The sequence below is a fragment of the Phaethon lepturus genome, unplaced genomic scaffold (genome assembly GCF_000687285.1).
Source record: "Phaethon lepturus isolate BGI_N335 unplaced genomic scaffold, ASM68728v1 scaffold18082, whole genome shotgun sequence".
NCBI classification, from domain to species: Eukaryota; Metazoa; Chordata; class Aves; order Phaethontiformes; family Phaethontidae; genus Phaethon; species Phaethon lepturus.
In genome coordinates, this window is record NW_010524261.1 from 10,180 (window position 1) to 33,133 (window position 22,954).

Here is a 22,954-nt window from a genome sequence, read left to right on the forward strand (position 1 = left end):
AGGTGGGAGAGATGGGACTCTGCCAGTTTCTGCAGGAAGGTCGCAATTTGTTGAGCCTTTGCTAGGCTTTGTGTGCATCAGATAAGAAACAAACAGCTCCAGTTAGTGTGCTTTGTGCTTGGCTGTTTTGATTAAAGGCTTATTAAAGGTCTTTTTATTAGACAGGAGTCCCATACAAAGCTGTAATTTATATGTGTGTATGTGCATGTTGTTTTCCTCTGTTGAACCAATGAATATAAGTGGTTGGTGCAGTTGGAAATACATCAGTAACTGTTTGCCTATACATTAAAAAAAAAACAATAATGAATTTCACAAGCTTCTAACAGCAGACTGGGTACCTTTTGGCTGCATGCTGGTACCTTGTGGGTCCAGGAGGATACTTTAAAAGCGTGGGGCATGGCCTTCCTTTTCTGAGGCTGGCTGTTCAATTACCAGATTAATCGTAACCTGAATTGTCTATGTCATCTTGTTTGTGTACAGGAGCTCTGCAAATAGAGAACAGCGAGGAGTCAGACCAAGGCAAATATGAATGTGTTGCAACCAACAGCGCAGGAACCCGCTACTCTGCCCCAGCAAACCTTTACGTTCGAGGTAAGAGCAGCTTCCACCCAAGGGGGTCACTCTCCTCCTGCCCAAAAGGCTCCATGGCTTTCAGTGAAGGAGTGTGTTCCCTGTCTTAGTGCCTTGATCACACTTTGTGGTTTGTGTGATGTGGCCTTTTGCTCAAAAGATGGCAAGATCTTTTATCCAAGTTGGGTTTGACTCACATTTCTGGAAATCTGTTTTTGCTGTTGAAATGGTGTTATGTAAAATGCTGAAGTATAGGCAAAATCGGAATTCCTTTCTCCCTTGAACTCCTCAACTTTGTGTCATAGTTATTTTACTTGGGTGCTTAATCCTTTTAGTATAAACTAACCTTTGGTGGAGTAGTATAAAATCAGTCATACTCTGATGAGCGAGAGGTGCTCAGTTGTAGATGAGCTGATATTTAGGCCTTTGCTTGGGAATGTGTATCTTTAAAAACTGAACAGCTTTTTGGAGTTGTCCTAATCCATCTTCTATGCATCAATGATTGAGCCTCTGGGTATTAATGGCTCACACTGGGAACCTGCTGGAAATTAGCCACAATTCACATAAAGCGATTTTTCTAATGGTTATGCTATGTTGCAGATTTAAAACTGTTTTCAACATACCAGAATAATTTAGGTTTTATATCAGGACAGTCTCCTGCCTGTTTTCTTTCATTAAAGGTGTTTGAGTTATCTTGGAGAGAAGCAAGGGCTAAACTCCCTGTACACTTTCTGTTAATTTCAGCAAGAAAAAAATAGACTGTTTCATATGAAAGTCTGTATAACCAGAGCCACTGGTCAGGAACCCCTGGGAAATGTAGCTATGGATTTTCCCAAGAAGAGAAAGAAGATTCTTATGCTGGTGCAACCTATTGTTTGTTAGGAAGTTAGAACTAGATTTTATTTCCACATAGTAAATCAACTGTCTAATAATAAAATCTCATCTTCATTTCTTCCTTCCTCTGATTTGAAGAAAGAAAATACAATCGTAAAGCTATCTATGCATTGGTTATTATGGAAAGAGGACATGAGAATGATTAAGCCTTCACATGCTGTGTGTTTGCTTCTAGGGGAGGCTTCTGGTATTGTTTTCCTTGCTTATTCTGGGGCACTGCTTTTTTATTTTGCAGCGTAATTTGGATTGTAAGAATCTTTGGAAGACTGAAGTATCCCATTAAGCGTTTTCAGAAGATGAAGCTATATCTATGCAGTGGAATCACTCAGTTCACTCTCACATTGAAATTATGGATGATTTTAAACTCCCTGTATTCTTGCAAGTTCATTTTTCAGGCAAGCTGTACTAAAACTCGTCCCATACTGTCACTTTGCACTCTGAGGGAAAGGTTCCTAGTTACCAGGCTGGCTGTTGTTGCATAGCTTTGTGTGGATACCCAGCCGTTTTGCTGCAGTATTTGGGATGCTTTTGCTTCCTGTGACACGGTCAGACTCTCAATGTTCTGTTTTCTGTAGAGGTGTGGCTGAAAAAAGGCACAGGAGCTTCAAGAAGTAGAAAAACCTCCTCTTACAACTTTCTGGTTTCTTACTAATGAATGCTCTTTATTTAGCAAGTGAATCATGTAAGACTGTGAAGTGTATTGAATTTTACACTTGACTTGCTGCTCAGCAAGGTTTGCCTGTCCTGTTTGGGCTAGGCATGGGCCACGGATGGTCTCCACATGTGAGAGGATCCTGATGTTCACCAAAGAAAGCATATTCTTAGACATATGCTTTGCTGTTAACCATCATTTTCTTACACATAAATTTTTGGAATAAGCCTTTTTATTTGCACATAATCTTTACAATGTCAATCTTCCAGCCTGTGTGATCCTGATAAAGCCCTGCTGTATATTTAAGACAGGATACCCCATAAATTATTACCAGATTAAATTGACCGTGCATACTAGGTCCTAGATGGTATTTGTGCTTACAGTTTCTGATAGCAAAAGTTCTACCAAAAAAAATCGTGTTGTTACTATATTAGTTAATGACTTCCAAAAGTTAGTCAAACCAAGAACAGTATTTTATTTCTTTAACAAGCAGTGAAAAAAACAAAAATATCTTACATTCTCAGGTCTGGGATGCAGAATAAAAGAATCCCTGTTTTTTTCTTCTTGTGATAGACCTACAGTGTTGTCATTAGACAGATCAGTGACTTCCAGTAGGGTCTTCAGAAAGTGCCTGCATCTTTACTAGAGAAGACATTAATTAATGATAAATTACAGTGGAAATTAAGTGTGTTGGCTGCACTGCCACTGCATGGTGGTTTCATAATGATTGACCTCATTGTGGTGAATACCCAAGAAGTTGGACACTTTCTCAGAAAGCGTGGCTGAGTACTGAGCAGCAGTACTAATTTCCACCCTGTGTAGTTTTCAGGACTGCTTGTGCCTGCTCTCATTTTACAGCCTATTGTTTTTTCAATAGTTCAAATGTTTGTTTGTCTCTTGACTCTTGGGGTTTATGTTTTTGATCATGTCCTCCCCTTTCCTAGCCTCCCAGGTAATCCTTTGTGAGTGTGCTGTGTTAGAGAGCACGGGCTCATTAGCATCTTTATCATATTTTTATGCTAACAAAGGAAGATGCTGGGTGCTGAGAAAGAGTATCCAGGCACTGCTCAGGGCTTCCTATATCCATGAAAGAACAGGAGGAGGAAGGAGCAGGCTACACCAGTATCTTGTCTCTGTGAATCCTTCAGAGCCAGCACTTCTGCACAGATGGACTTCATTAAAAGTTAAAACATTTCCACACCAGGGATTTGTAAAGGAAAATGGATGCATTTTCCTTGAAGCTATTATTTTCATCTTACTAAGTGTGCTGGAAAGCAACCCTCATAAGCCTTCTGCTTCTGGACTGACAGGTCTATCTGTCTGCTGCTACAGAGCTGGGATGGGTCTGGGGACCAGCGCTGGGAGCTGACTGCCTCCCGCTGCTGTTCGTCAGCCCTCCATGCATGGAGGGTTGCAGAAAACATCCAGACCATTAGAGGAGCAAGAACAGGGTGAAGGCAAGAGTGGGGAGCATGCCAGGGCAAGGTGGCTATCTGGGGCATAGCAGAGACTTCGAAGGGAGCACAGTGGCATATTCCTATCCTGCCCTTTCCGCACAAGCATGCTTGCCAGTGCTGATCTGGATGAAGGAACACCCATTCATTTGTGGTCCATGGTTATATGTACCACGCTACTAGATTTGGGACTTGATGGTGCTGCAGGGAGAAGAGAATAGAAACGTATGGAAGATGTGATTCCTCTAATCCAGAGAGCTTACTGTCCGATTTAGCAGCAAAAATCCAAGAAGTTGATTCAAGACATACAAGAAATTGATTTAAGTGTAGAAGGCAGATTGGACTCAGTGTGGAAAAAAAAAAGTGGTGTCATTTTCATCATGCTTACTGGGAGTATAGTATAATTGCACTGATTCACCTGTGCTATTGTTTCTTTATGAATACATTTCACTCTTCATTCCCCTACATCTTCAGGGACATCTGCACAAAGAGGAGCATTTTCAGCCAAAACTCTTGTCCTATGAAATGCCTGTGAAGGCGGTGGCCTGTGTGGTGCTCCCCTCAAGAGAGGCACTGTTACTTGACTCATTCCCTGTATGAGAGGTTTTTTCTGCCCTTCTCCTTCTTATACGTGGCATTATTTTTTTTTCATGCTTCAATGAAGCAGATGAGCTCGAAGGCTGTGTATAAGAATATCCTTATTAATACACTGTGGAGTTCACTAAGTGTGTTCCCCAGTGCTGCCTCTAACAGTGAGCAATGCAGATGCTATTAGAATAATACATATTGGAGCACTGGATGCATACCTCCCATCAAATGAGAAATCTGCTGCCCAGTTTTCAGTTCTTAAGTGCTGCTTTTCAGGCCTTCAAGGCACGGTCCAGTAGGGCACGTGCAGCAAGCTCCCTGGCCCAAAATGCTACACATACTGTAGAGAAGCAGCTGCACAGCTGCTTTTAAATAAAGAGCATTTAAAACTGAATTGTCTCCTCTGTCCCCAAATCGCAAACTAGTAAATGAGACTGCAGTAAATCGAAATGGTAATACTGCAAAAATCTGTGCTTTCTGGATCTGCTTTTTGAAAGGCCAGGCTAGGGAAAGCAGGGAAACTTGCTTGGAGTCTGAAGTTTTATTTGCCAAGTTTCACTAAGGAGCCGTCACCCAAAATGAAATTAGGATTGTGGCTCTAGCAGTGTCCCTAGCAGTGATTCTCTGGCCTCTGCAGGGTTTTATACTTGGGGACTTGGAGGTAGCTTAGGCTCAGACATGAACTCACCTAAATGGCTGCTTACGGCAAGATGATGCTTACTGCAGAGGGGATCTTGTATAAATAATAATAATTCTGAACAACTGACATTGGCCTGGAGCAACAAGACTTGAAGCCTTTAAAAAGGACATTTTCCGCCTATGTAATATTAAAACAGCTAAAATAGCAACAGCAGTCAAAGCTTGAGGGTATTGCCAGGAGAAGAGTAAAAGCTGAGGACAGTGGTCAAACAGTCAACAACCAAAACTGGGGATGTCTGAAAAATGGCTAAGTAACAGGGAATACATTTGTTTATAACCCAGCTATATGCACACTTCTGGCAATGATGTGCTCTGTTAAACCTGCCTCTTGTCAGGGCTGATGGGGGTGACATTACTTGACTGGAGAGGGGCACTGCCGGTGCTTGAGGGTCTGGCAGCAGTCACAGACAAGCAGAGACTGGAAAGACTTGTGAGGGAGATGCCTGGGTGGCAGGAAACACGAACGGGCCGTTGAATCAGACCAGATGATCCAGGCTGCTGCTTCAGACAGACGTCTGCCCTGGACTATCAGAAGAAGCAAAAACAGGCTGCAATAGAGGCCACAGAGTAACTACCCCTCAACAGCTGGTACATGGCTGAGGAGGGCTATGGGTCAGAAGGGCTGTGATCTCCCTGTGTACACTCTGTGCAGTCCTGACCTCAAGATAATGCTGCAGTAGAGCAATGCAACAGAGAGCAATGACCCTTTGATGAAGAAAGTGCACTCCTTTTTATGCGATTTCAGTATTTTTAACTTCATCTCCTCTGCTCCCGAGTGCTGCTCCATGCCGAAGGTACTGCTGTAGCCAAAGCCGGAGCAGCTGTAGTTTGGGCAGATGCACCTTGGCTAGTTGCAAGCATGTGGGAGGTGAACGCAGCCAGCGGCGTGGCTGGAGCTGCGCAGCATTCAGCACCAGCCGACATTTAGTACTTGGTCAGCGCTGTGGCTCATGCTGCTGCGACTCTCTATATCCTCGTACTGGAGCTGGTTGGCTTCAGAGCCGTGAAGGCACGTACAGGCTTCTGCCAAGTTTTTTCTTCCCCATATATTAGTATGAATATTTTTGTCATGTTTTCTCCTCTATCTATGAGCATTTTGCTATGCCGTAATGATTATAACAATCACGGTTTAATAAATAATTGTTCTTTGTCCTTCTGGTAGCATAAATATCTACAGATTTCAGTGTGCTTTATAGAACTCAACTAAGTAAGCTTAACAGTTTTATTCCTTGCAAAAACCTTTGACAGTTGAAAGTGCAACATGAGGCTCAAGTCTGATTATTTGTAAAATGACCTTTATGGAAAATAGAAGGAGAGTGGCTGGTGGCTCAGTGCATGATAATGCAACACAGAAATGGACTCAGAAACCTATTTCCTCCTCCTTCCCACATGACCTGCATAGATGTCTGTGGAACAATTAGGCCTGCGTATCTGTGCCGACTAAATGTCCGTTCACTCCCCTTCCATATCCACTTGCACAAAGAGTTAGGAAATCCATCTCTGGTGCTCTGAGATTTTCTGCTCTTAATTGAATTCATGCATGCATGTGTGTGCACTATGAATGGGAAAGGATGGTTGGGTGCCCTGAGCATCCTGTCTGTCTCTCCAGGATGGAATATACTCATCACTGTGGCATGAGAACATTGTTCATCACATATAATGGGAGGTTGTCTTATTCTCAAGTAATCTGGCGTAAAAAAGACAATCTGTCCTTTTGTTCCTCTATACCTCTAAAAGCTGTAAAGGATGAAATTTGATTTATGTGGAGTCCTTGAGACACAAGATGTGCTTTTGGAGATAAGCAGGAACAGGTTCATCCTCCTCTGGGTTTTTGTTAACCTCTGTGTCTTTTGGATTCCACAGTATCTGGGCTTGCCGTGTATTATTGCCTTGCATAGCACCAGAGGGTTTTCAGCACAGGAGAGAAGCTGGCAGTTCCCGGCAGAATTACAGAGCCAATTGGGATAATGAACTTTCTTGTTGCTTTCAGGAAAGTATTAGCTTCCCGCTCTGAAAAGCTTTAGAAATGTGTTCCTTTGTTTGAGCTAGTGATCTAAACTCTCAGACCTGTGCATTCGTATCCCAGCCACAGCCCCCTGCCTTGTTGCAGGGAGCCAATGCCTGAGAATATACAAAAGCAGAGCCTCCCATAAGCCCAAACTCATTCGTTCTGCAACAAGCTGCTGTGGTTAGAGTATTGCTGCTGCTGCTGCAGAAGACGAGCATGTCTGTGGCAGGGTAAAAGCCAAATTCAGTCGGCATGGGAATTTCTGCCTACAGAGCGCTGGAGCCATCTGACAGCCAGGACTGGCAGACGCGTCTCTGATATGGCCTTGCTCTTTGCTTCTTTGCTGTTTCAGCTTGGATCTCAAAAGGAGCCCCGATTTTACCTTCTGGAGTTTGCTATCCTCTGGTGGCGTTTTTGCTGTGACTTGACTTGCTTTGTCTTGCATATAGGCTGGCATGTTCAAGTTAGCTGCCAGGCAGCTCGGGTTCATGGGAACAAGGTAGCATGCCTAGTGAGCCATGGTATTGTGCACAGGGGATACTCGGAGTAACCCCAGCCTTAAGTCTTCTGTCCCTATGTGGGGGCAGATGTTATTTTCTGTCACTGCTCAGAGTCATTTGTTTTGTAAAACAGCAGAAAACCTGTTGGATAAAACATGCTTCTTAGCTTAGGAGTGACATGGATAGAGAACTGGAGATAAGGGAGAATGTGAATGGCATCTGTAAGGAGATGAAACTTTCAATTTACCATTTATCAGGTTTATCTCAGATAAAGCAGCAGCTGTTTAAGCATTAAGTAAAGGGGAAGGAGAGAGAACTTTCTGGCCAGGTGTTCCCTCTTGCCTTACAGCTGTTCCAAAATAGCCTACTACTGGTTTTTATTCCCCATAAGCCACTAATATAATAAGAGATTAAGAGATAATCCAGCAATTAGTGACAAATAGCAGGCCCCAAACTTGTTCCTGTTTGACAGATCAGAAAGTAATCTGTTTGAATTAGAGTGTTTCACATGTGTCTCCTCACCTTTCCAACTCTAATCTGAAGAGTCAACACGTGGGGTAAGCCACTGCCAGAGCCTACTCCTGTCCATGCACACTGATACAGTGCGATCCCTGCCGGGCTCCCCAGAACAAAGCCCCTGGCCGTTCCCCAGCTGCAGCAGCACCCCTCTGCCTGCCTGCAGGCCGGCCCAGCGGCACCACAGCGAGTCTCCTTGCTGCGGCTGCTGGACGTCAGCCCTTCCCCAGGGCAGGGGGAGACTGCAGCTGCTGCGCTTTTGCAACGGGGACGGGTGTTCCCGTAGCTGTTTCAGCATCGTTGCCCAGTCTTACACCCTTCACCAGCGTCCTGCTCTTCAGTCATGCAGTCCCAAAGGATGCAGCAGGTTGGTCCATTCATGTTTGCAGCAGTTGGGAGCTTGTGAGACCCTATTGAGATGTTAGGGACTACTTTCCAGAAATGCAGCCATTCACGGGTACACCTGGTTTGCCGGAAGCACTGTCCTTCCCGGGCAAGGGCAGGAAACAAATCCTCCCTGTTGGGAAGAGCTGAGCAGAAGGCCGAAGCCCCTTACTGGCTGCTGAGGCCAAGCAGATGTGATACACTCCATTAGATTAGGAAATAAAGCGGTGGCTTGAGAGCAGCAATAAAGAGGTTCTCTCCCGTTGCAGGGTCTCACAGGATTAAATGAGCCATATGTTTTGTGGACCGAGAGGTAAATCCCCTGTCTGAAACAGGCCAGAGGAAACTTGAACCTTAAGCTGTGACTGTTTGTTTTGACGATGCCGGGATGGGGGTCCTCGCTGGATATGGCCTTCACTTATAGGCCACTTAAGCTCCGAGCTGGCTGGTTCTGGTCCCCTGGTATCAGTTCAATTGAAGAAATGTAAACAACTGTTTTGCTGTTCTCCTGCAAGCTCCATTACACTTGGTAGGCCACTGTTGTAGCTGTTATTGGCAGTTTGTTGCCTGGTCTGTACCATGTCAGTGTTGGTTAAAATCCTGTCCTCTAATCGCTGGAAATGGCTGACTGTACCGTTGCACTGTATAATGCCACATGCTGTTCTCTAATTTGCAGTGTTTCTGCTGGAAAGCAAATTCTTCCCCCCACGTTCTCCTTCCCCCATCAAGAATGTGACTCATAAGCAGTCTTTAACTATCAAATCCACTTGTGTATTCTCTCAGCGAGGGTTCGATTACAGCTGATACGCGACAGATCTGTAGCTGGAGTGAGGTCACTCCTGCTAGAGAAATAAGATCTCCTTTGTCTATAAGGAAAATGCAACTAACCTTCTACTGTCTCTCCCGCAGGAACAAAAACTGGGACCTGCTCAATTCTCTCTGGGTGTTTTTGTCCTTCTGATTTCTTGTCCATCTCTCACTTGCAGCACAGTGTACCAATACGGCTCTCATGAAACTGAGCCCAGCTGAGACTGCGCATGTCTGTCGCTTGCCTAATACCTCTCTGCTGCATTTAGCTCTTTGTTTGGAGAGGGGGAGCAGCTCTTCATGGTAGAAGACTTTCCATTCACCACTTGGAACATTTCTTTCATACTTGATAAAATTCGGATCTACATATATGCTCTTCCCAGTGTGTGGTCAATGGGTTTAAAGTGCCTTTGCCATCGTCTTTATAGCTGGAGTGGGTGCGTGAGAGCACATCAGTCTGTGTGATGCCTGGAATCCCTTGCTCTGTGCCTGAGTGTTTTGCACATGTAAACGTGTCTGTGCTTCTAGCAACTGGCCCAGCGTGGGGCCACCCCCGAAGCACCGTCCATATGAGTATGTGTGGGACGTGTGGTCCCCTCCACCCTGCCTCGATGAGTGGTGTGCAGGTCAGGGAGGCGAAGGGGCTGGCCCTGCTCTGGGCCAGAGCTGTGTGAGTATGGCACACTCTTGTCCACAACACGGAGTGGTGTGTGTGCACGGTGGGAAGTCATGGCTGACCTCTGTAGTCTTGTCTTGTCGTTTCAGTGGTGTGCGGACAGATGAAGCTTGGCCTGTTTTTACTCTCTGTGTTTTTCCTTGTCTTTTTTTATTCCCTCCTCATCTTCATCGCACTCTGCCATCAAACAAAACAAACTTTCATCTCTCAGATCAGCGAGAAGGTTGGTCCTTTTCACTTCTTATCCATCTACAGTACGCCACGTCAGACGGGACTTTTCCAGTAGGGAGAGGAGAGCTATCCCCAAAAGGGGAGGGGGCCCTACAGACTCTGGCTCCCTTCCAGGCACGGCCACAGTGTGCCTGATGAAATCTGCTTACTGTTTGCTGTGACTCTGGTGATTGCATTGATACTTTGCTTGCATGCCTTTGTTGCTTGAGACTTAAAATGCACAGAATATGTTTTGCATGCAAATAGCAGCCAGGGCATTTTATTTAAAGGTAGGGTGGGAAGAAGTGCATGCTACTGTATGTGGGGTCCTTCTCTAACCCATTACCTCTGCTAGGTGCCAGTCTAATACCTCTAAACTGCTGCTGCTTTCTGGCCAGAGATCAAGAGCAGTCTTTGGAAGCAGAGATCAGAATGATCTCCAGCCCCCTCAGGAGCTGCTAGGGAGAGCGGGTTCCTCAATTTCCCCTGTAGCTTTAAAAGTCTTAACTTCCTCTAGAGGCAAAAAGCTTACTTTTGATCTCAGCTGGAGAAGAACCCAGCATGCTGCCCTCCCTTGCCACAGGGCAGCAAGGGCAGCTGGCTGAGGTGCAGGGCCCTCCTGCTGAGGCAGCTTCCCTGCTCCTCAGCAGTCCCCACTCCAGAGGTGGCCAGTTCTCCATGCTCAGACAAGGGCCTTTTGCATGAGCAGGTCTGCCTCTCCTTTCTTCCCTGGGGCTGGGTCTTTCTCTTGCTGGCAGGAGAGCAGGGAGCTCTGGCAGTGGCCCCAGCCTCACCTAGGATGGCTCAGGGAGGCCCGTGGCAATGTGCGCAGGAGCTCATAGCCGCTCAGCAAAACCTGATTTGTGCTTTGCCCTGCTCTGTGCCACTGCCCTCAGAGAGCCAGAGGTGAATAAAGGACAATAGTGAAAGGTGACTCCAGCTTTTAAATTAAATTTAGCTCCAGACCTAGCTTGAGGCATTCATGATTTCATGCTGAGGAAAGCTAGTGGTTTTGGCAGAAGTCCCAAGCTAGTTTCCAAAGATGACTCCTTTGCTGAACGAGTGCCGTGTGGATCTGTTCCCTCCACATGCAGTGGAGGAGAGGGATGCTCGCAGGAGCTCTCCAGCCCAGCGCTGCTCCCGAGTGTCACAGGGAAGAGACCCTGGCTTCTCTCACACATGCCATCAGGCAGCTGCATGAGTTGATCTTATAATCATCACTGGAACAAGTTTTAACAAGTTGTCATAGCAGTTGTTCCAGTACAATGACTTCGCTCCCATTTCTCTCCCTGGAACGTGCTCTCATTTAGATTGTACTGAGGCACGGGGCCCTTGTTGTTTACCCTCTAAAAATAAGTTTTGTAGAGGATAAAATTACCTGAGCCCAAGACAATGATGAAAAAAGAGAACAAGGAAGAAAAGAGCAGAAATTAAAGCCAAGGCCCGAAGTCTCAGATTTTAGTGAATTTGGAGTACTGCTGTGATGGCTCAGGCACCTCTGGAGACTAAACCTTTGACAGGGCACTTAAACGTTTTAGCCGCATGGTTTAGCTGAGGGGAGGCAGCCGAGAATGGATATAAGCCAGCAGGAGCAGATAATTTCTCATTCTTTGTGTCGACCCCTCCTTCCCACCCCACCAAAAATACCCACATACACAAATATTTAATGTGAAGCCAGAAATTAGTTTCTAAATATTCCATTGGGATTTGCCATGCTTATAATTTGTTTGGCACTCATAATTACATTTTACATTTTTTCCAGCTTTACTTAAAACTGTGTACTGCTCACCCATGCATTTAATTATTGCTCTGTGACTGCTACAAGGTTATTTATTAACGAGTTATTTTATCTTGATACAGTGGATCTTTTCTCTTATTCCCCTCCTTAATGTTGTGTTATTTTCATCAGAGAAATTTCAGAGTGAATGCAAATTGCATAGCTCCACAATCTTGCTCTCCCTTACTTTGCTATTAGTATGTCAGTATGCTGAATGCTGATGTGTCTCCAGTGCTGCACCACTGTAATGATATATCCTCTTTTATATGTGGTTGTCAGCGCAAATAATTAGACCTAAAAGTTATAGCTGAAATATAATCCAAAAATGGCAAGGCCCTGTTTTGGAAATTGTCTATAAAATGTCAGCACTCAAGGATGCATTGGGAGCATAAATAGTACAGCATTGTTTGAGCACAAGATTAGACTGTAAATGCATTTTTTCTGGTTCCAATTTTTCCTCTCCTGCTGTTGATTCTGTCAATAGATTGTGAGACTCCAGCAACTGCCTTTCCATTTGAAGCCCTTCCTTAAAATGATAGCACTAGGGAGAGATGAAAGGTGTCTACAGATGAGTAAACCATGCAGACCGATGATCATGTTGGAGGATATCTCCCAAATTCACTCCTTCCTGACTCTGAGGAGGTGGTTCCTGAGGAAGGCGGGAGTTTTGGGAAAGGCAGCAGTGTGGCAAAGGCACATGCACCAAGGATCCTCCAGCTTGCCTGACTGGAATAAAGAAATTGGGCAGTGTCACCTTCTCAAAGATGTGTCCCCGCATCACTTTCTGCTACTCATCCCAGTTGGGAGGTTAGGGCAGAGCCCTCCAAACTTGCCTTTGCTTGTGCTGGCGGACAGGGAGGAGTAGCACAGCCCAGGCAGTGCCAGTTCTGCTTCAGAGTGGATGGGACTTCAGACTGCTGCTCCTTTGTGCAGCGGAAGAGCAAAGGGGAGAGACAGTCAGGATGGTGGTGCAGGACCGGAGCAGCTGGGATTGCCCCAGAGAGGAGCAGAGAAGTGTGCAGGGCACGGGCACAACTCTTCATCACCGTGGGGCAGCAGCCAGCGAGCCTGCAGTGAGGCTGTCGGCGGGGGGAGGATGGAGCCCAGAGTTAGGTACCAGCTGGGCACAGTGGGAAGGAAACCCAGAAACAAGAGCAGGCAAGTAGAGGTCCCTGCATCAATGCAAGCTGGAGGGAGGGGTGTCAGCATTGTCCTTTGCTCAGCTGTACTGTGGCCCAGACAGACAGCAGGGAAAGCAGTTTGGTTTCCCCTTCCCTAGCAGCGCCACACGGTATTGGAAGCATGAGCAGTCGTCTTGGCACTGGTGTGTTTCCAGCAGAGCATTGCTGTATGCCAGCAGTGTCTCAGCATGCAAGAGAGGAGTGACAGCACTGGCCTGTGAGCCTGAGCACTCATGCCCAGAGCTCAGAGCCTACAACTCTTGCAGACAGCAGCAGGGGGGCGGGGTCCCTGGTTCTCCAAGGGGGTAACGTCACCCTCAGAGGGAACCCAAGACATTAGGAAATGGCTACTCCTGTGGTGAAAGGAGCCGGGCAATTGATTCATGCTCTTTGCTCTCAAGGCAAGGAATGTGCATGTTAATGCATGCTGAATTATTAACATTTCTCAATCTCCACCTTTGTGGCTGTTGTGTTGCTTGCTCCCCTCCTTCCTCCCCCACGGTCCCCGCCAGTGAGTGGGGAGCCAGTCTCCACACTGTCCTTTCTCCTTGTCCTGTGGGATCCAGGGCACAAGCTCAGGTTGCGCTGCACTGCTCGCTGCTCTGGGATTTCACTTCACTTCCCAGGGAATGCTCTCTACAGGGAGGCGTGCTGAATAGTGGAGCAGCACAGAGCCCCTACGTTGCCTATTTTTGGGATGAATGACAATGAATCTCATTTTTGATAGTCTTGCTGGTTTAACTAAACCTCTGAATTATACTATTGTCCATTGAAATCATTTTAATATTTACAGCAATTTTCCCTGTGCTGTTCTTGCAAAACCTCAAACCACCTTCTCTGATCTTTATCCAAAAAGAAGATTAAAAAAAAAATATTGCAAATTCTTGTCAAGAAAATTGTAATAAAAAGGGAAAATTCATTGCTGCAATAAATGAAGAACAACAAAAATTTCTGGAGCACTTAAGGTAGCGTCATGGGCTGTGCTAGCCCATGTGATTTGACTTGTAAATTGGGCAGAAATTCTGAGAATGGTGCTTTTTAAGGAGTTATACTGATTTAAATTATTACCAGACTTTTATGCTAGAAAAGCAAGTGACTTAAATCGCTGGCTTGAGCCTGAGCCTGAGGAATGTGTTGATGGTGCTCTGCAAGCTGCTGTGAGAGCTCTGCCAGCTCTCGCTAATGCTAACTGACAGTATCTCCCCTTCTCCCTCCGTACTGACTGGGACGAGAAGCTGCCAATTATCCCCCAAGAGGATGGGAGGCTGATGGAGCCCGTCCCTTCCTTTGCACACGCTCCTGCCAGAGTAGCATCCGGGCTAGATCTCTCACCGAAGGCATTGCCCTGACCCCCTCCTGCCTCCCGCGTTGAGAGCTGACCCCTACATGTGGCATCCATTTTTAGCAGCTGCGGTGCCTTGGGCACTGCTGCTCTCCGGCGCGGAGAAACAAGCCCGTCTTAGCAGCTCTGCCGGTGTGCTAACAAGGGGAGGCAGGCTCAGCCGTTCTGGGTCGCAAAAATACACTGCAGAGGCCTGTTTAACCGCTCATCTGTTGCCAGGCTTGAGAGCTGAGGCCCTGCACAGCCTCCTGGCGTGCCGTAGGCTGCAGTGTGCAGAAGGCATGGCCCGTGTCGAGGTCGGCGACGCTGCAGCCCGCCTACCCTCTTGTATGGTTGGATCTGCAGGAGAGTTCTCCTTACCATTCGTTCCTTCCCTAGGCGCACGGACATGCCAGCCACCTCCACTGCTCCCTTGTGGGTAGGGCAAGGGAGAGCCACTTCCAAAGGGTTTCAGCCCTTCCCTTCGCCCCGTAAAGCACTGCCAAGAGCCCCCGCAGGCCCTTTGAAGTGCATCTCCCCTGTGCTGCCCAGAAGGGAGCAGAGGACAGTCGGCTGCTGGCTTCCCTGAGGAGAGGTGGCTGCGGTGCCCACAGGCACTGCCTCTGCAGGGCACATCAAAGCGGACACGGCACTGATGGGGCTCGGCATGGCCCCAGGAGCACCCTCAGAGCAGTGCTTGACATGGGGGCACAGTGTGGGGTGCAGGGGAGTCTACAGCAGGCTGTGCTGTCTCTGGTCTCACAGGACTGGAAGTAAAAATCTGTGCATGCTGGGCTCTGACCTTCCTGCATGGCCTCTTGTCCTCCAGCCTCTTGTCTTCCCATCTCCCTGTAGGTGAGTTACTGTGCACCTTCCCTCTCCCAGTCCTGCCCTCACACGCTTTCTTTTTGACTCTGTAGTGGCCTCCAGTGCCTGCCAGCCTGTTTGCCTGGTGCATGTGCGTGAGTGCTCTGTGCACACCTATGGCTTTATCCTCGAAGTTTGCTCTTTCTTGTTTTAATACAGTGTGGGTGGGTGGGTTTGGTCCTTGGATGGGGACGAAATTTCAACAGCTTCTACCTGAAGTATTTTGACACCATGTTCACTGGAAAATGAAACCTGACTCTTAATGAATGGTGCTGGGATGCTTTGGTTGGAAATACACGCCATCATGTTAAACCATTGCCATGTCCATCAGGTTAACTCTGTATTCTCATGACTGCGTAGTGCTTGAGTACACTTTCAGTTCTGTCTCGTTTGGGGAGCGCTGCCCCATCAGTCAGGTAATGCCTCACTGGCAATCGCTCATGTAGCTATTGATTTGCAATTTAATAATTGATTAAAAGAAACAACCAACAAGACTTTGGATTTAGACATTCGGGGGGGGGAGGAAAAAAAAGCAAAGCAAGTTATCCTTCCCCTGGCTGGTCAGGAGCTAATGAGCCCTGTTTCGTCACCGAGACAATGTTGACAGTATTGTCTAATTTATCACGAAGTCTTAGCTCTGTTGTACATGCTAGCATGGGGGCTTCCGTGTTCAGTCTATTTCTGCAAGCCTGTTGGTTTGGGCATGAATCATCAAAGAGAGTGCTAGTGAAATTTGATTTGGGGAGAATCAGCTTGGCAAGGGGAGCTGACACCTCTGCGGCTCGCCGGGCTGCCAGCAGCTTTACCGTCTGTGGAGATGCCATGGTGGCAGGAGCCAGGCCAGCAGAGCCGTGTCCCCCCGGGCCCCCGGCGCCCGTGGGGCCGGTTGTGCCTGCAGTGTGTTGCGAGCTGGCACCGCTCAGGCTCCTGCCTGATTTCCACCTGCCCCCAGCACTGCAGCTGTCCGCTGCTGCGCCAGGCCGATGCGGCGATGGAGGAGCGTAATTGGCAGGGAGAGGCTCCTCGGGAGATGGTCAGTCGTGAACCCGGCCGATGCTCTGGGGCTGCCTTTCTGGTGGAAGAGGCTAGAGGAGAGCGGGGCTGCTGGGTGAGACACGTTCAAGCGGTTTCCCTTTTTAACTACAGACTAAAATGAGCTTGCCCAGAGGAGACAAAGATTTACCGAGCACAGTTGTTTCTCTACCCTTGCTTAAATAGGCCCATAACACTAACCCTGAAGAAGGGGCCTCATTTCTCAGTGTCATTTTCCTGACGGGAATGCATATGGCAGGCAGCTTTAGAGCTTTATTGTAGCTGAGAGTTGCTTACAAATAAGTCTTGAATGAAATACCCAGCAAGGGATTGATATGAAGAGAAGCTGTGCAATGAAATAAGGAGGAATACATCTCCTGAAGTGCTGCCACAAAGGTGGGGAGGGTTCTGCCAACCCAGCTCTCTTCTGTCAAAATGGATATGATCTCACATCTGTCAGGATTAGTTCTCTCCTGCCCAGCAAGGTGATCTGTTCAGGCCCTGACAATGTCATGCAGCTCTGGTGACTATTTTTTCTGAGCCAGGGTAGAACCTGAGTTACATTTTGAAAGGAATTATATTTTATTTAGCAGCACATGTGTGCTAATTCAGAACGAAACCCTTCTGCTGCTCCTGCCCAAACCCTGTGAGGTTTAGGGGATGAGTTTCTTTACTCTAGAGCTAATAAATTGAGCAGGTAATTCTGTTTTGCAGAGCTTCAGTGGGCCCTGCACAGAGAGTGTGTGACTGGCATTTGTGCATGCTCTCTAATTAGAGGGATGCAATTTAAATGGAGGAATGTTTCATGTTAGTAATATGATTTCAAAAGGCTATGTTTGGAGGGAATGGATTGAGCCATTCCTTAATGAGTTCTTCTAATAAGATGCCAGTGGCTAAGGAAGGAGAGCAAAGTGTGTGCAATTTGGCAAAGCAGTGAACAGCTTTTGCACTTCATTTTATCTGTCCCGAGGGATAGACAGGCAAAACTGTTGAACCCCCCTCACATACCCCTGCAATGCAACTGAGTGCTCTCTGCCAGTTCTGTGACCCTACTAGCTGTCTCCTCCTTGTTTCAGTGCGGCGTGTTGCTCCTCGATTCTCTATCCCTCCGAGCAACCATGAGGTGATGCCTGGGGGGAGCGTGAACCTCACATGCGTGGCAGTAGGTGCTCCGATGCCCTATGTGAAGTGGATGGCTGGTGTGGAGGAACTGACCAAAGAGGATGAGATGCCCGTTGGTAGGAATGTCCTGGAGCTGAACAACATCATGCAGTCTGCCAACTACACCTGTGTGGCCATCTCCTCCCTCGGCATGATCGAAGCTACAGCCCAGATCACTGTTAAAGGTATGGTTCTGTTCCTTGTGGTGCTCCTACTCACTTTTCAATGGTGTAGCCCTTTGCCAAAGTGTTTTTGGGTGCAGCCAACTGACTGCAGTCTCCTGTGACTTTTCCACCTTGCAAGAGAGGTTTGCGAACCCACAACTTTGTTTTTTCCTGCTCACAGTATAGTATTTGCTTTGGAGGTTGTTTCTTCTCTCCCTGCATGGGGCATGATGGGAGACAGGCCTGTGTCAGACTGGGTCCCTATTATGCCACGAGGGAGCCTCACTGAGTCTCTGCTCATCCCAGCAATTTCTGGCTTGTTCCATGCATCAGCAGGTTCAGTGCAGCACAGCTGTCCTGGGACAGGGATCCGTGGATGCCTGCAGTCAGAGCCATTTGCACAGAGATCTCCTTTTGCAGCAAGGGCAGGGCAAGAAGGTTAATCCCAGCAATGGGAAGTGTCTGTGGACCTCACCAGAATGACCATCCTGCCCCCCTGCAGGGAGAAGCTGTACACGTTCATTTGAAAATGGTTGCATATTCCTCTGACAATTTTCTTTTTTCCCTTACTGCCTTGCCTCTTTCCTTTTCTCTTTCTTTTGTTGCTGTCCTCAAGGTGTGCTTTCTGCTGCCATCTCACAGGTAGCTCTGCCCCAAAAAGGACATTATTTGATGATTGCTGACCACTGGGTACAGGGCAGCCCACCCAGACAGCTCCCTGACAGGAGGCTGAAGTACGTGTCCTGCCTTTCCCATCTGGGGCCAAGCAGGTCCACGCTATCCCTTTCCTCCTCTCCTTGCACTTGATACGTAGCTCAGATTTCCACAGATATGACATCTTTTGAGTCTGTCTCTTCTCGCAGGCCCCCTCCTGCACTATGGCCACCTTTAGCACTAAGTTCCTGCTTGAACAAATCACAGAATTGAGTGTTAGCCCTCTCTGACCTGGAGATTAACAGCAAATTCTCTTTTCCCTGTTGCTAGTCAGAAGATGCTTTTAACCTTAGCTGCACACTGCTCCCTTCACTCACAGTACCTGCTAGTCCGTACCTTTTCCACCCCCCATCTTCTTACAGAGCAGGGGTTGCCTTAGTTATAGTAAAAGAGTGTACAGAAGAAAGAGGCATGATGGGGAGGTGGTTTGGACGTGGAGGGAGGAGGTGGGAACTGCACCATTGCACTGATGGTTCCCAGTATCTACCTCCTTGTACCTGGGACAACACTGCCTCGCTCCCTTTTTGGCTGACATGATGCCCACTGCCACCCCAGGACTGCAGAGGCCTCCAGGACAGGGAGCCGTCTGCTCAGCTCTTTTGCCTTCTTCCTTGTTTCTCTGCCTTTTCTGCACCTTCACTCTGGATATCTTACTGCCTCTGTCCCTAACTCCTTCACCCAACGTTGCTTCTCCTGTGCTTGCTGGAAAGTAAACCATTTGCAGGACAGACAGAAGCAGCAAGATGACACAGAGCTGATGGCAGTAAATGCATCAAAGGTACAAGACCCTGCCCCTTGCTCACATGCAGGCTGCACACCCAGCTGGCAAGGGTCAAGCTTGTAGCTCTCCAAAGGAGAGGGTGGATGAGTCCTTGAAAGCCTGAGGGAGGCTGCCAATTTTGTGGATGCTCTAGGAAATGTGTTGCTTCAGGCTGTAATAGTGGGTGGGATGTGTTAGCCCTCCCTGGATCTGCCATGGGTAGTGGTGTCTGGTTGTGGGTTGCATGATCTTCCCTGCCATGCCAGCTGAGCCCTCATCAATTTTCTCAGTGTTCATGTTGCGGTAGCACTGGAAAAGACATCCTCCCTGGCAGTTGGAGCAGGCATGCTCCCGTGCTAAAGAGCCTGCCCTCCTCAGCTGAACCATGTGGAAGCTGGAAACCTGATGGCTTTGCCAAAGAATGAAGTACTTGAGGATCTTAATTTGGGCTGAGGATTTTTCCTAGTTCCTCGTCAAGCACAGCTGCATTACAAGTCACTAATGACTTTAACTAAAGTGATTCGTAGGAGGTTTAAACTTACTGTAGACTTTAATTCAGTCATTGTCTTAAAGTATTTGTGTAGACTGCAAATCTCTCTCACGCACACACATTCTCTTTCTTTTTCTTTTGGTAAAATGGCAAATCTGGAAATGTTTGCTTGCAGTAGTTGCATTCTTATTAACACTTCAGAGATGTCAGTGTCACAGAGTTCTTGTGTAACAGTTTATTGTCTGGTTGCAGTTTGACACACCACCAAGTGAAATAGTGGATATGAAAGTTGGTAATTTCTCTGGCTGTATCCCTCCTGCATGCACTGTAATACTTACAAGGCATTCCCCCATCAACCCATCTAACAGCACTGTCCATGAACTCCGTATGGCCTAAGATGCTGTCTCTGTGGAAGCAGGAGCATAGCTCCAGATTACCTGTGGTGCTCTGATCGCTTTACTGTATCCCTTTGTAAATCAGCTGTACACCTGGCTTCTGTGGCCAGCCCAGCCCAGCAAGCACTTTCCCACTGCCAGCTGAACCCCCATGACAGAAACATTCCTGCATCCCCGTTGAATTACCTTTATTTAGCCTGCTGCTGGTAAGTGCGTCAAGCACGTCTAATAACATGATTGCTCTGTTTATCCTTCCATTAAGAACCACTTCAAGCAATATATGGTAATATAAAAATGCATGTTCTAGAGTATGAAATGATTTCTGCCTTTTAAAGAAGAATGTTAATGGGAGGTGGCAGCTCCATTTTTATCCCCATGCACATTGCAGGGTTTGAGCTGACTGAATTATTTAAATCACACCTCTCTGCCTTCCAATTGCAGCACTGCCAAAACCTCCAACAGAGCCATTAGTGACTGAAACGACAGCTACCAGCGTGACCCTCACCTGGGATTCAGGCAACTCCGACCCGATTTCATATTACGTCATCCAGTACAAGCCCAAATCCTTGGAGGGTCAGTTCCAGGAGGTGGATGGCGTGGCAACAACCCGCTATAGCATAGGTGGGCTCAGCCCCTTCTCAGAGTATGAGTTCCGGGTCATCGCAGTCAATAACATTGGCAGGGGTCCCCCCAGTGAGCTGGTTGAGGCCCGGACAGGAGAGCAAGCTCCTTCAAGTCCACCCCTCAAAGTCCAGGCACGGATGCTGAGCGCCAGTACCATGCTGGTCCAGTGGGAGCAGCCGGAGGAGCCAAACGGACAGATCCGAGGGTACCGTGTTTACTATACCACCGACCCGCATCTGCCTTTGAGCATGTGGCAGAAACACAACACTGATGACAGCCATCTCACCACCGTGGGTAGCCTCATCACAGGGACCACGTACAGCATCCGTGTTCTGGCCTTTACTTCGGTGGGCGATGGGCCCCCCTCGGACATCATCCAGGTCAAAACACAGCAAGGAGGTATGTATGGAGTGAGGTTCCACAGTTCGGTGTCCACCCCAGTGGTGTGCAGCTCCGCTGTGTATCTGATCTGCAGCAGGCATCACAACTGCAGTTGGTGCTCAAATGGTTGCATGTCAGAGTGTCATCCATGCCCCACAGCCATCAGATTTAAGCTGTCAGCTTGTCGTGGGGAGTTGCTATCAATCTATGTACAAGTAACACAAACCATGGTTTTCTCTGGGATACAATGGCTAAAAATGTGACACGAGATCCTGGACATGTATGTTGGCACCTATGTAACTGTGCCAGGCCCTTCTAGGGTCTGAGTACACATGTGGAAGGAAGGAGCTGGAATGCAGTCAGGGACTGGAAGCGAGCATGATTCCCGTAGTCACCTGCCTGGGTCGCAGAGGTGCTTCCTTGTTGCCTGGGTTGTTCCAAGAACACAGTACAGGGGACAGGGAAGGAAGGAATAAAAGAGGATCCTCACAAGGTGAAACACAGGCTCTGTGAAGCTGTGCAAGTCCTCTCCCTGCTTCTGCCTCCTGGCACTAACCATGTGTTTGGTCCCCAGTTCCTGCCCAGCCGGCTGACTTCCAGGCAGAAGCAGAGTCTGATACCCGCATCCTGTTGACATGGCTGCCTGCCTCTCAGGAGCGCATTACCAAGTATGAGCTGCTGTACTGGGAAGGGGAGGATGGCACTCAGGTGAGGATCCTGCCTCTGCATTAGCAGCGCTCGGGGCCAGACATCACAATTCAGCAGCTTGGGAAGGGTGGCTGCTTGAGCTAGGGTGGCAATGTGACTGTTTCTTCTCCATGTTTCTTCTGTCTCATGGGTGTGTGATAGGAATATGGCAATCTCTATCTGGCTTCTGTGTAAGTGACCTCAGCAGTGCTTGTTTGATGGCCAGCAAAGTAGCTAGTGACTGGTTTGGAACTGGAAGGGCTCCAGAATAACATGACACCATCCCTGAAGCATCCTTATTGCTGGTGCCTTTAAACAGTTGTGCAGGCTAGTAGGGCTTCCAGGTGGGTCTGAAATGTCCTCCAAAATGTGTGTGCAGCTCCAGGACTGGTTACACTTAAGGAGCGGATTGAGGGTGGCCTGGAGAGAGCCCTTCCACATTCACTGTCAGAAGTCCAGCTTTAAATAAATCAAAAGTAGTGCTGGCTGCAGGCAGCACAGTGAGAACCGTGTCATGGCAGCATCAGTGTCCCCTGGTCCTCTCCTCCTCCTGTGTTTATAGTGGCAAGAGAACTGCCAGAAATAAGTGCCCTCCAGGTGAAGTGGTGGCAAAACAATTTCTTTACCAGCACTGTTTAGGTGCATTAGAGATCCTGACTGCTCCAGGACAAGGGCTTTACTGTGTTTCACAGGCAGACACTGTGTGTTGGGAGGAAACAAACTCACATGTCCTGTGCCCCTCGCCTGAACTGTATAGCTAGACCCAGCATTCCCACAAAGGTGTCAGGCAGTGAGTGCAGTCTGGACACCAGCAACGTAACCTGGCTGTCAGAGAGGTCTGCTTCCTTGCAGAGTCCTTGTATTTCACCCAGGAAGCTCCATGCCTTGGAGTCCTGCAGGACTGCAGCAGGTTTGGCAGCATGGCTGTGACGTTTTGTGGGACCAGAATGGGTGATGAAGCTGCCTATTCCCTTGGCACTGGGAGCTGAGCGACAGCTTTTCTGTAGTCTCCAGCTACACCAAATAATCCATGTTTCCCTTTATTTGCCAGCAAAAGGTGGAGTTTGACCCAACCTCCTCATACGCTGTGGAAGGTCTCAAACCAGACACGCTGTATAAGTTCCGACTGGGTGCCCGCTCAGAGCTGGGAGTAGGAGTCTACACGCCCACGATCGAAGCCCGAACTGCCCAATCCAGTAAGTTTCTGACAGCCTGCACTACTGAAGACAAAGCAAAAGCAGTCCTGTGTCCATCGCTTGGGCACAGAGTATCTCGGTGCCTCTGCCCTTGCGGGTCTGCAGGGATGCCGCCGGCATGCAGTTTGCTAAAGGGTGTAAGGGGGAAAGTCAGCTGGGGTTTTGGATCAGGGTTCTTTGGCAGAGGGGTTGCACCCAAGTGGTAAGTTCTTTCTTCATGTCCCTTTGATCATGCTGTCTTTCCCT

The 22,954-nt window shown here is 47.9% G+C and overlaps 1 protein-coding gene across 1 annotated transcript in view; it reads left to right on the forward strand.

Annotated features, from left to right (window-relative positions):
- Window positions 1–480: 480 nt before the first annotated feature.
- Window positions 481–22,954, forward strand: part of LOC104617156 (receptor-type tyrosine-protein phosphatase F-like) — a gene marked incomplete at both ends in the record, with an annotated part of 65,881 nt that continues 43,407 nt past the window's right edge. Inside the window, 6 exons of the mRNA XM_010282399.1 lie at window positions 481–591; window positions 9,960–9,971; window positions 17,213–17,482; window positions 20,262–20,843; window positions 21,400–21,533; window positions 22,564–22,708. Coding sequence (XP_010280701.1) covers window positions 481–591; window positions 9,960–9,971; window positions 17,213–17,482; window positions 20,262–20,843; window positions 21,400–21,533; window positions 22,564–22,708 — 1,254 coding nt within the window. The remainder of the gene's footprint in view (window positions 592–9,959; window positions 9,972–17,212; window positions 17,483–20,261; window positions 20,844–21,399; window positions 21,534–22,563; window positions 22,709–22,954) is intronic.